General features: G+C 37.2%; 1 protein-coding gene across 2 annotated transcripts in view; it reads right to left on the reverse strand.

The window, feature by feature from the left end:
• Positions 1-14,223, reverse strand: part of STAM2 (signal transducing adaptor molecule 2) — a 47,915-nt gene that overhangs the window by 19,029 nt on the left and 14,663 nt on the right. For both annotated transcript variants that reach the window (XM_042948773.1, XM_042948772.1), the window contains exons 2-7: positions 7,171-7,255; positions 5,745-5,820; positions 5,528-5,626; positions 4,455-4,601; positions 2,232-2,301; positions 1,453-1,639 (exon numbers count right to left, since the gene is read on the reverse strand). In XM_042948773.1, the coding sequence (XP_042804707.1) occupies positions 1,453-1,639; positions 2,232-2,301; positions 4,455-4,601; positions 5,528-5,626; positions 5,745-5,820; positions 7,171-7,255 (664 nt within the window). The remainder of the gene's footprint in view (positions 1-1,452; positions 1,640-2,231; positions 2,302-4,454; positions 4,602-5,527; positions 5,627-5,744; positions 5,821-7,170; positions 7,256-14,223) is intronic.

A 14,223-nucleotide genomic window follows, 5' to 3' on the forward strand; every position in this document is an offset into this window, starting at 1 on the left:
ATACTTTTTCAATAACTATTTACTGCAGCAAAGTAACACTATTTTGTGTATATACTCATTTAAAAATGCACCAGACTAAATATCCTAAGTTATTTGTAATGGATACCAAATGCATCTGCAATCTCTGTTCACAGTAATAAGCTATTATGTCCACCCTTTTACTAAATTTCATCAACATTTTTTTTTACGTTTATTTATTTTTAAGACAGAGAGAGACAGAGCACAAGCGGTGGAGGGGCAGAGAGAGAAGGAGACAAAGAACCCGAAGCAGGCTCCAGGCTCCGAGCTGACAGCACAGAGCCCAACATGGGGCTCAAATTCCTGAACCGTGAGATCATGACCCGAGCCAAAGTCCGACGCTCAACCAACTGAGCCACCCAGGCGCCCCTCATCAACTTCTTTTAAAGGCAAAGTAAAAAACAGAATTAGGCCCAATAGAGACAGACCTACCTACCTACCTACCTACCTACCTACCTACATACATACATTTATTTATTTTAAGTTTATTTATTTTTGAGAGAGAGAGAGAGTAAGAGGAGGAGGAACAGAGAAAGAAGGAGATACAGAATATGAAGCAGGCTCCAGGCTCTGAACTATCAGCACAGAGCCTGACGCGGGGCTTGAACCTACAAATCGTGAGATCATGACCTGAGCCGAAGTCAGATGCTTAACCAACTGAGCCACCCAGGTGCCCCATGATCTACCCTTTTTTAGAAGTTGAAGTGTAGTTGACATACAATACTATATTAGCTTAGGTGTACAACAGATATATTCTTTACTGCAACTTTAAGTGATAGAGTAATTGTGAGGGAGGGTACAGTAGCAGATTTAGAATTAGAGAAGACCTGAGCATAGCTTTTGGTTGCTTTTACCAAAGATAATATAGCTGTATTTCTTCCTAAATTTTTTTACCAGTTTTTTTGATATACACAACTCCCAGTGCAAATGGATTCAGAGGACCAAATATTTATGCTTCACAATTGTGATAAGTAACATTATTTAATACATCTTTTATCCAAGATACAGAGAATACTACCAAATTTAACAAAACAATAACAAACTCACATTACCTAGTCTAACTAACTTTTATTTTTATTTTTTAATTTATTTATTTTGAGAGAGAGAGAAGGAGCATAAGCAGGGCAGGAGCAGACAGAGAGGGAGAGAGAATCCCAAGCAGGCTCTACGCTGTCAGCACAGAGCCCGATACAGGGCTTGATGTCACGAAGCATGATATCATGACCTGAGCTGAGCTCAAGAGTCAGACACTTAACCAACTGAGCCATCCATGCATCCCTGATTAAATTTTATTTTAGAAAAAAATTAAGGTATGAAAAGGCTCTATTATGATTTAAATATACTAAGTCAAAGACCTTAATATCCATATTCTAAATTAAGAATATTATACTTAATAACTTCAAAATATTCCAGAAATAAAGATAGAAAACTTACCTGTCATCCAAAACAATAATAATTTCACCGTGTTTAAAAGTAAGTTCATTGTCCTCAACAGCTTCAAAATCGTATAAAGCTCTCACTTTCCTTGCAACTTTATTATTTAACTGAATTTCTGCAGATGGATATAAGGATTTTGTTTCTGTGTGCTGCTGCTTCTGCTCTTGTAATGATAATTCAATAGCTAATTTGAAAAATTAAAATGCAAAAAACAAGATAGCCAAAATTAATTCTGATTTTTTTAAAGCAAAAAGAAATACTTTTAATGTAATACTTAATAAGAATAAATCAAGTTGAGTATTTTATTTGTCCAATTAAATGCTAAACAGTTAACTTTTTTGGAGTGTGGGAGGACAGGGCAGAGAATCATGACATTTTTTAAAATAAAGTTTTTGCTCATTCCTTATTATCACAGTCTGTCATATACAGCAGCTATTATTTTTATAGCAAACAGATTGTGACATTATAATATGGGTAGCTTTCCATATAGGACAAGCCGTGAACATATTTCTGTGCTTGACTCATAACTTTGGCATTAAAGAAAAGGTGAAATGAAATCTCTCCAAAGGTAAGACATTAAATACGTATTATTGACAATGATTATGAATTAAATCATTCTTGTATCATGTTAATTGTTTTCCTTACTTTTCAGACCCTACTAGATATGAGGCAAAATTGTAAAAGCATACCCAGTTTGATTATAATTTTTATTTAAATAAATTGTTCTGGCAAGGATGTTTTAAGCAATATTAAATTATACACGCTTGAGCATTTACCTTTAGCTATGTCTTCATCTTCTTTGTTTTTGTTCGATGATGAACCATTCTTGGCAGCAGCTGAGACAGTCTGTAAATGTATGAGTAAAATGAACACAACTACTGTTTCAAAGAAAACACAAGCTCTATAATTACTCGCACATGTTAATTTTTAAAAAGCTGACAAGAGTTTCTTCTAAAAGTGAAGTTCTTTGTAAAAATTTAAAGTAGCAGTTTTCAAATACTAAAATAAAATACCATGGTTTTCAAGAAAACATAATAAACTCACAAGGCACAAACTGGCTTACATTTTGCATAAATCTTAGTATATGACACAGATCATGGCATACAGAAAATACTTAAACACAAATCTTTCCCAATTGGACTTTCCTAACCTCAACTGTCCAAGGTATTTTATTCAGTGAGGGACACTGAAGTCTAGGAGAGGCAGCAAGAAGCCATAATAATTACTGAAAAGAAGAGGGTGGATGGAGACAATAGGTGCGGTTCTAGGAATACTTATTAAGCTCTTTTAGTACCATTGTACTTGAATCATGGTGGCACCTCAGGCACATCAGAATTAGGAGGTTCGTGCTTAAATTTAAAGGCATGGAAGACAGGGGTGCCTGTGTGGCTCACTCAGTTGAGCTTCTGACTTCAGCTCAGGTCATCATCTCACGGTTCATGAGTTCGAGCCCCACGCTGGGCTCTGTGCTGACAGCTCAGAGCCTGGAGCCTGCTTTGGATTCTGTCTCTCTCTCTCTCTCTCTCTCTCTCTCTCTCTCTCTGCCTTTTCCCTGCTTAGGCTGCCTCTGTCTCACAAAAACAATTTTCAAAAATAAAAAATAAAATTAAAAACAACGTTAAAGCCATGGAAGACAGAGATGTCCAGGATCCTGAACCATCAACCAGTTCGTTAAACACAGGTTTTTACCATAAGAGACTCTCCTAAAGACTGAGAACAAACTGAGGGTTGATGGGGGTAGGAGGGAGGGGAAAGTGGGTGATGGGCATTGAGGAGGGCACCTGTTGGGATGAGCACTGGGTGTTGTATGGAAACCAATTTGACAATAAGTTTCATATTTAAAAAAAAAAACACACACACAGGTTTTTAATGACATGCAGAAAGGACAAAGCAGAAAAATGCTTGCTTTTATTACTTATAAGGTTTTTGTCCCCAAATTCTCCCTTGAACCCTTAGTTCTGCTCAGCTATAAAGATTCTTTTTGACTGTGTAGTCTACAGTCTAAAGTAAAATAAAATATACAGTACTTCTCTTAGTTTCTTTCCCTAGTCCATATCCCAATATTAACTGGAAGGAAAGAGGCACTGAAGCAAAACTTAAGATAGTGTTTTTCTCCCACACTTAGACAGCCCACTCTGTGGCTTATTATCCTGACCTTCACCCCTGTCCTACTAAAGCTATCTTCCCATCTCCTCAAATAAATTTCTAGTCTTATAGTTCCCCTTATCTATTTGTAAACCATTCCCTGCAGGCATATTCACTCTTCAAAAAATTGGTGTTGAGCTTTCTCAATTCCATAAACTTGTTTGTATCATTCTTCCCCCAGTAGGATCTCCTCTCCTGTGTACATACTGAAATGCATTCCAGTCTAAAAATTCTACCTCTTTACCATCCCAGTCTGTAGTTGCCTTTCTCTCCTGGCATCCTGTCTTTGTGACCCATCCTACCCATCCCTCATCCATATGTGTCACTTATAATTTAGTTATTTTTCACCTGCCTATAACAATCCAACTTTACTATAAATTTCTTAAACATAAGGGCTCCCTCATACATATATGCCTTTTGCATGACTCTAGACTTAGAGTAGCATTAAACAGATTATTTATGGCTGATTCACTTTTCAAAGTTCTGATAAGTATAAGACATTCACTCAAGAGGGGCGCCTAGATGGCTCAGTCTGTTAAGCAGTCGGGTCATGGTTTCGGATCAGGTCATGATCTCACGGTTTATGAGTTTGACCCCACACTGAGCTCTGTACTGACAGTGATAAGCCTGCTTGGGATTCTCTCTTTCCCTCTCTCTCAAAATAATAAACTTAAAACAAAAAAAGAAATTCACTCAACAATTAGAACATCTACTAATATAAGGCACTATTTCAGATAGGCACCCGGAGAGTGGAGGTGGGAAATGATGATTAAGACAGACTTTGTCCAGCCTTTATATGATACGTACCTTCAAAATAGTGTAAGATCAACCATGGGTGTAAGTGAATCTCTTACCTGAGAACCTGCTGGAGGAAAAGTAATTCCTTCTTCTTTCATAGATTTAATAGTTGCAGATATTAGACTAAACTGAGGATCCTTCTGAAATTCTTCTGACCACTCCACCATTAAAGATTTCAGTTTTTCACACACTTTAGGATGAGCCTTTTAAAGGCAATGCAAAGAAAGAAATAAAACTATGGTTAAGTAATGGTTAAAGAACTTGAAACATTTAACAAAGAGAATTACCACCAAAATTAAACATCAACGAAAGTCCAGCAATCCTCAGCCTACATAAGTACTTGGTAAATGCCTATTTTTGCTTTAAGATAGAGTTATTTCTTGTAAAATTACCCTTTTAAACATCAATTTCTAACTCTTACTATAATGACAACAGATTTTTTATATTCAGAGGTTATTTCTTGTTTTCTTAATATGCTCAACATTAGACTAAGCTTTTTATATCAACCAAACTAAAATTCTGGAATTTTACTAATAGCAAGAGAATGGTGCTTCAGAGTTTCTATCCCAAGGAAATCAATAACAACCCTATTGTGAAGACACCCCCGCCCCCCGTCCCGGCCCTGCTCTAAAGTAAAGGCCCCCTTTGCTTGTTATCTCTAATGTGAATCTGGACAGAATAGTGGTAGTTTGGACTTTGAAGGTACAGAAACCTAGATCTGAACCTCAGCTGTGCTACTTACTAGTCACATGACCTAGGACAAGTTACTCATCTTCTCCCTAAGGCTCAGTTTCTGTATTGATAAAAAAGGAATGACAAGAGAATCTAACTTCTAAAAGTTATTAAGAACATTAAACAAGATAGTATATGTAAAATTCTTAGAGCAGTGACTGCTTACTAACTCTCAATAAAGAAGAGCTATTATCACTAGTATATATGTTTTGGGAAGAAAAACAGGTTTTGGTGCTTCAAATGAAAACATCAAGTTTTAGAAAAGGAAGTTTATTTCATCTCAAACTTATCTAAAAATTATTTCATTTATAACAATTTTATTAACGCTATATAGTTAAAATGACACACAGTATATGCACTTTTTAATGATTTAAATTCTTCTCTTTTTAAAATTTACCTTATTTTTTATCACAGCACGTACTTCTGTTGCAAAATCACGGGAACATACTTCTAAATGAAATATCTTTCCACAGTTTGCCACACAAGCCCCAAGAAGCTATTAATTAAAATAAAAATCAATATACAAATGTTGAGATATTATCTTATTTAACTTACTGAAATAAATACACATTTAAAATTTGGGTCAAATAATAAATAACATGACTTTTACTTACAGTTAACGCCTGCAGAGCAACATGAGGAACCTTATGATTTACCCTTTTCATTATGGCTTTTAGGCAATCTTTTGCTCTAAGAAAAAAATGAAGAAGGTTAAGGATTTATTCAGAATTTCAACTTAAACATTAAAAATATAAGGCATACCAAATAACTTTAAATTTAAAAATAAAATCCTGCAAGGGCACCTGGGTGGCTCAGTCAAACTTCTGACTCTTTGGATTTCAGCCCAGGTCATAATCTCACGGTTTGTGAGATCAAGCCCCATGTCAGACTCCATGCTAACAGCTCCCTGGAGCATGTTTGGGATTCTCACTCCTTTTTCTCTGCCCCTCCCCCATGTGTGCATGTGCTCTCTCTCTCAAACATTAAAAAAATATTTCCTAAATTGTACACCATAAACTAGTATTACACTGTGTATTAAATAACTGGAATTTAAATAAAAACTTTGTCCCCCCCAAAAAATATTTTCCACTGGCCACTTTCCTGTACCTTAATATTTACCAATGCCTTCCAGTGATTTAGCACTGTCCTCCCCTGCTTGCTTGCATACACGTGTGCACAGGCTCTCTCTCTTTCTCTCTCTCAAAATAACATTAAGTAAATGAGTAAATAAATAACATCCTGCAAACTTCATTTCATAAAGGATTAAATCTGTAAATGATTCTACACAATCTTTCGTTCATAGAACTGCAGAACTCAAAAAAAAAAAAAAAAAAGGAGCTTGCTGTAAATGTTGTACATTCCCCAATCAAGAGCCAAATCATTTCCAAAAGATCAACACAAAAAAACTATGTCACATAAATTACCTTATTTCTTCAAGACAGATTTAGTGTTCAGACAACAAATTCTTATAAAAAAAATTACCGAGACATAGTCTTCAAAGTTTTCAGTATAAACATGTATGAAGGTACTTTGAAAAGTTGTAATGTTAAAACAAATACTTTCATCAGTCTGCTAAACTTCTAAAGTTTAGATCAGTTCAGCTTACTTATTGCATTCTCTCCCAAAAGCACTCTTTTTTATATTCACTTTTTCATATTATTATTTTCAACTATTCATTATCAAAGAGCTTTTTCAGTATATTACCTATTATATTATTATATTTATCTACTTTATTAAAAGGCTCCCATACATGTCTAAGTCACAGGGGAATTCCCTAAACAACTTTCATTGTTAACACGTGTTCCTATTGTGTAAAAGCCCTAATTACATATTTTAATATGTCTCAGGTTTTCAGTTGAACTCTTTTCCATTTGTTCTTTCATGATAAGGTTAGTCCCATAAATCTGGCCACCAGGATCTCTTTACTTTTGTCCCCCAAAAGTAAACAGTAAAATCCCATTTTCCTCTCAAAGTTGTATCAGGCAAAGAGACAGGTAATTAAGCTCCTAGACATTCACCATGCATGACTGGGCATCTTACCCGTTAGGAGTGCTCCCAACTTTGTCACATATGTCCATAATAAGACTCCAATCTTCTGTAGTGTTGTACTCATTTGTGGCTTTTTCTATAAAATATCAGCACACACGAAAATTAGGACATGTCTCAATTAACAATAAAATACCAAAAAAGGCACAGTAGTTAAAACCTTTTCTTTTGTCAAATATAAAAGAACTACAGAAAAATTTCAGAAGATAAAGTATTTTCAACTTTAAATTGTATAGCTATATGAATTAAATGTTCTAAGGTACACCAATTAAATTTCTTCTAAACAGTGAAATAATACTAAATAAGTTACAAATCAGCAGTAATTCTACAAAATTCTAGGGGCGCCTGGATGGCTCAGTCAGTTAAACGTCTGATTCTTGATTTTGGCTCAGGTCATGATCTCACGGTTCACAAGATGTGCTGTCAGCACAGAGCCCGCTTTGGATTCTCTGTCCCCCTCTCTCTCACGCTCTCTCAAAAATAAACAAACATTAAAAACAACAACAACAACAACAACGCTTTGGGGCTCCTGGGTGGCTCAGTCGGTTAAGTGTCCAGTTAAGCATCCAACTTCAGCTCAGGTCATCATCTCATGGTTTGTGAGTTGGAGCCCTGCGTCAGGCTCTGTGCTGACAGCTCAGAGCCTAGAGCCTGGAGCCTGCTTCGGATTCTGTGTCTTCCTCCCTCTCTGCCCCTTACCCACTCACCCTCTCTTTCTCTCAAAAATAAACATTGAAAAAAAATTTTTTAAAAACCATTGCTTTTGCAAATAGTGAACAGTAATCCGCATTTTCTTATATGATGACATATATTTTTAAGGCTTTCTTTCAAATTAGAATTTGATAGGATTTTTTTAAAGCTTATTTTTGAGAGAGAAAGAAAGACAGAGGGCACAGAGGAAGGGCAGAGAGAGAGGGAGAGAATTCCAAGCAGGTTCAGCGCTCACAGCATGGAGCCCCCAACATGGGGCTCATCTCATGGTTCATGAGATCATGACCAGAGCCAAAGTTAGAAACTTAACCAACTGAGCTACCTGGGTACCCAACAAAAGCATTGTTTTTAAAGGGCAAAAAAGGAAAATGATTAATAAAATAACAGTAAATTCATACAACAGAATATGAAAATTGAGTTATATATAACTAAATGTTCAAAAAATGTATAAATCCCAAAATATAATGATTTGGTTTATACTGAGTTTAAAAAGCTAATGGCAGAATATATGACATCCACATAAACTTTCTAAACAGTTTTACTGAGATACAGTTCACATCACAATACAACTCACCCAATTTAACGTGTACCATTTGATTTTTTTAGTGTATTCAGAGTTGTGCAACTATCACTATTATCTAATTCTAGAACATTTCACCACCCTAAAAAGAAATCCATACCCACTGGCAGTCACAGCCCAATCTCCCCCCATAATCCCCACCCTAGATAACCACTAGTCTACTTCATATCTCTATAAATTTGCCTAATCTGTATTTCTCATATAAATAAAATCATACATGGTCTTTTGTGACTAGCTTCTTTCATTTAGTAGAACGTTTTCAAGTTCATCTATGCTGAAGTATGCATCAGTACTTCAGTTATTTTTATGACTGAATAATATTCCATTTGTAGATCTACCTCATTGTATTTATCCATTCACCAGTTGAATATTTGGTCATTGTTTGGTTTTATTTTTTTTTTTAACTTTTTGGCTATGAGTAGTGCAATGCTACTATGAACATCTCTGTGCAAGTTTTGTGTGGTTTATACGTCTCTCTTTGGTATGTACCTAAGAAAAGTGCTGCGTTGTATGGTAAAAAAAAATTCTGTATTTAACTTTTTTAGGAACTGGCAAAAGTTTTCCAAAGCAGTTGTTCCATTTTACATTCTCACTAGCAATATATGAGTGTTTCATATAAGGTTGTAAAACATTAAAAAATACACTATCGTCTTTAGTGATACATACATAGGTAGTGAAAATATTTATAGCATACACATAAGAATGATAAATACCAAACTATCCCTCATCCTAGCAGACTAGGATGAGGGATCAAAACTGGGTACACAGAGGCTTACTTGTATTTATAAAATTTTATTTATTAAGTTGTACATGAAATATCTAGAGATTATTTTATTCTCAGCATGTTTTTGTGGTCTGAAGTATTTCATAATCAAAATAACAAAAAGTGAATTGTTAAAAAGCATGATAAGAATATAATCACTGAATTATGTTGCATTTTTACTTGATTGACTTTTACAAAATTTCAAAATCAGGAGATACTTCTTTTCTGCTAATATAGAGGGATAAGGATATAAAAATTATGACTTTAGCAATATTTTAAATCTAATCTCTTTTTAATAAACACATAATTTCGAATATGGTCAAACCTGAGTATTATATGGACTTATTCATATGAGTATTCATATGGACTTATCACGGTGATAAGCAGGAAGGATGGTAGAATTCTAGAGCTGTTCCTTTTTTAAAAGGAATAATAAAAGCCAAAAAATAAACAGGCTTAGCAAACAGCTATACTTTACAAGTAAGAGAGAAAAATACAGAATCTAGTTAACCTCAGTTAAATGCCAGAACTCACTTTTAAAAACCATGCAAACTGCTTCACACTATTATAATGAATGGAAAGCAATTGTTGTGACAAGTGTAATGACAAGCCAGAGATTTAAGAAACGTAATAGATTTTTGCCTAGTATAAGTTCTAGACTCAAACACTAGGCTATGACATGGAAACTATTCGCGTCCAGCTTTTGTCCTTATACAAAGATGACTAATTCTTCTACATGGGAAGTCAGACCAGGCTGTATATTTTAGAGGTTTAAAATATTTAACCACTTCTTTTCTTTTCTTTTCTTTTTTAGAGAGAGAGTACAAGCACAAGTCAGGGAAGGGGAAGAAGAGAGAGAGAGAGAGAGAGACAGAGAGAGACAGAGAGAGAGAGAGAGAGAGAAATAGAATCTTAAGGAGGCTCCACTCAGCATGGAGCCCAACGCAGTGCTCAATCCCCCACCCTGCGGCTCGTGATCTGAGTTGAAATCAAGACTTGGACACTCAACTGACTCAGCCACCCAGACGCCCCTTAACAATTTTTTTATTTCATATCTAATAAATTCAGGGGGCCAAGATGGCAGAGCAGCATGGAAGTTCCCGGCTTCTCTCATCCCTGAAATGCAGCTAGATCAGCACCAAACCATTTTGCACACCTAGAAAATTGATCTGAGGATGAACACAACGATCTGCATAACTTGAGCCATAGAACTCGGCAGATACAGAGCTCAGAGAGGTGAAATGGAGGAGAGAAAAGCCACAGGGGGTAGGGAGCTGTTTTTGCAGAGAGGGGACAGAGAAAGCAGGGGAGAGTGCAGGAGAAGCACTCTCCCCAGAAGTAGGTGGAGAGAAAGAGAAAGAGTGGAAACACCCACACGGGACTGAACAAGAAAGGGAGAAAGAGGCTTCAATTCCATTAGGACTCTATAAACAGGTGACAGCAGAGTCAGAAATTCTGTAGCTCAGTATCTAGCAGTGCCCTGGTGGGAAGGGCAAATTCCCAGGAGCAGGCAGTGAGATCTGAGGGGTCCGTGGGCCACACAAGGAGAAGTGGTTCCTCTGCTAGGAGGACATTTGGTAGAGGCCATATGGCCTCCTCACAGGAAAAGGTCCCAGTGGACCCTACCTGGAGAACAGCCACATGTGCTCATATTGGAACAAAGACGCAAGGGTGTGGTGAAACCTGGTGCCAGCTGTGTGTTGTTTTGCCATAATCTCCGAACCTCTGCTGCCGGGCAATCGCACAAACTTTTTCTGGGGCAAGCAGGCACCCAGCCGCAATCTCGGAACCTCTGCAACAGTGACCGCACAAACATTCCCAGGGGCGAGCCAGGACCCAACCACTGCTTGGCAAGACCCTCCCCAGAGTGCTGGAGTCGGTCCAAACCACAGGGCTCTCAGAAGTAAGGGGTTTGGAAACAGCCCCATATGAGATATAATTCAGGAGGGAGGTGCTGCTGCCAGGCTGACAGCTTGGAAGCAGACAGCATAGATGTGGGGAGTGAATGGAAGCTGAAGACAAAGGAGGGGTGCTTGACTGCTGGTCACAATTGCTGAGCGTAATTATTCTGGTACCAGAGACTGGGAAGCTGGGTGATACCATTTTCACCTCTCCCAAGCATGCACACACACCTGCACGTGCACCACACCAATCCACCTCAGTAAGCTAAGCAGCACCATCTAGTGGAGAACAGCTGTTACGCCAAGCCCCATCCAACTGCGCCAACCAAGCTCAGGCCCTAGAGGACCACCACAAGTCTCTCCACCTGCTTAGTGCTTCACAGTTGACTTCCAGGGGAAACTAGATGTAATTTCATTCGGATTTCATTCTGTTCACGGGTCCATCTATTCATTTCTTGTCTTTGTTCTTTTCTTATTCTTGGATACAGAAAGAGAAAAATTTATTTTTATTTTCTGGGGTTTTTTAAATTTTTATTTTTTTTTTTACTATTTTAACTTTTTAAAACATTTTTTGTAGTTTACTTTCTTCATTTCATTCTATTTTATTGCATACATTTTTAAAATTTTTAAATGTTTTCTTCCTTTTTTTTTCTTTCCCACATCTAATGAATTCGGTGAATTCAAAAGTACAGACAAGAAAAAAAACTTCTACCAACCTCTTTTGAAACCATGATGCTTATCTTTCCAGACATTTTTCTACATGAATACGGAAAAATAAAAATATATGTAAACTAAATAAAATAGAATCGTATGTATGAGGTGCCTCCAAAAAGAGCACCCAAAAGCTGATACATCCTTCCCTGCCAAAGTTATGAACAAGTTGAGAAACAAAGAATAAAATATCATTGCTATTACTAAAAGAAGCTGTAGGTTTATTAGATAAATGGGCTTGCTAATTGTGAACCTCAGAGGAGAGCATGTCTTAGCACTAAACAGGCACAGACTGCTCCCTGCAGGATAAGCCTCTGCACAACTTATTCCATGGAGGAGATGAGAAATCACTCGATGGCTGTGGAAAGACTCGCTAGCTCTGACACATCAATGAAGTGCATCCACTGGGCCAACTAGTCTCAAATTTACCAATCATATAAGTCATTACATCAAGGTTGAAATGACTAAGGGAGCCAGAGCAGACTCAGGGTGAACACTAACGGAATTCCCTTCTCAGGAAGGAAACCTCAGAGGTAGAGAAAAAGTATTCCTCACTAATACTTGTGATCATATTAAATGTATTATTTGCTAACTTGCATTTCTACTTATATAAACACCTATGTTCATAATTATACACCTATAACAATATTTTTAAGTAACAGTGTGATGTACCATATATACAGAGTGGCCACAAAATACCTATACAATCAACACATTGATTTTTTTAAAATGCTTTCTCTGCCTTAAGTGCATTGTTTTTTACTATTTTTTTAAGTTTATGTATTTATTTTGAAAGAGAGAGCATGTGCACATGGGCTCATGAGAGGGGAAGAGAGAGAGGAAGAGAAAGAAACCCAAGTGTGGAGCCCAATGTGGGGCTTGATCTCACAAAACATGAGATCATGACCTGAGCCAAAATCAAGAGTTGGATGCTCATCGGACTGAACCCCCCCAGGCGTCCCAATACACCGTGATTTTAAATCCACCACGTACTCAGCCTCTCTTATACTCACTTGTATCACTCATACTGATGCCCCACATAGAAGAAATATAAGATAATTAACAGTGGTCAGGATTTCACACAGAGGCCCTTCAGCATACTTTGTCTTTCATATGTCTCCACCCGACCTCTCTTCCCCTCCTCAACCCCAATAATGAAGGTAAGCTCCATGATGGCAGGAATTTTTGTTTTGTTCACTATTATTTCTAGTGGATGGAACAGTCTGAAGCACACAGTAGCTACTCAGTAAATTCTGGTTTGATAAATAAATTGAATGATGCTGGTTGCTCCTCCATATCCTATTACTGTGGGTACAATGATGCCCAATGTGGTCTTTCTAAAGTGTGCACAAAGTTTTGGACTAGCAAGAGCTTCTGGCCAGCTAGTTTGCTGAGCAAACCTCCAAAGGGGCTATACAGGATCAAACTTCACTAGCAACACCATGTGGCAATAAAAGGCAATAGCACTAGTGGGCTTATGAGGTTCCAGTTCTCTGCTTGTTTACTAAAGAGGAATGACAATACCTTTTTGGGAGTCTTAACCAAAACCCAAGGTAAGTAGGGAAGGGACTGTCTCAAGAAGGAGGCAAAGGGCTTCCTGTGCTATGATATACAGGTGACTTCAATGGAGTCTGGAAAGCAAATCACATTTATTATACATGACTTGCCAGTCTCATGCTCATCCTTCTCTTTGCTTATGACAGGGTTTTGTTTTTGCTGTACAGATCTAACACTCCTTTTCATACTGTCATTTGATACAGTGTTTAGAACTACCTGATGATTCGACATTCAGCTATATTCTCTTTCATATATGTATTATTTCTCGTTAATAGGTAAATCTTTAGTCTCTCTGGAATTTCATTTGGTACATGGAAAGAAGCAGGGATAGAAAAATATTTTTACTAATTATTTGTCAGTAGTTCTAACATCTAAGAATCTATCATTTCCTCTTTTTTTTTTTTTTTTTTTTTTCAACGTTTATTTATTTTTGGGACAGAGAGAGACAGAGCATGAACGGGGGAGGGACAGAGAGAGAGGGAGACACAGAATCGGAAACAGGCTCCAGGCTCTGAGCCATCAGCCCAGAGCCTGACGCGGGGCTCGAACTCACGGACCGTGAGATCGTGACCTGGCTGAAGTCGGACGCTTAACCGACTGCGCCACCCAGGCGCCCCTATCATTTCCTCTTTGATATGAGAAGCCAAGCATCATCATTTACCAAATTTTGTCAGTACACATATGCATACAAAGAGTTGAATCTGATTTGAGACCATCTAATAACCTACCCATTATTGATTACTCGACTTTTAATGATTATTTTTTCAATTTCAGTCCTGTGATACACAATTAAATGTGAAATCTATTTAATACCTACCAAAAAC

This window comes from Panthera leo, chromosome C1, assembly GCF_018350215.1.
Source record: "Panthera leo isolate Ple1 chromosome C1, P.leo_Ple1_pat1.1, whole genome shotgun sequence".
Classification (NCBI taxonomy): Eukaryota; Metazoa; Chordata; class Mammalia; order Carnivora; family Felidae; genus Panthera; species Panthera leo.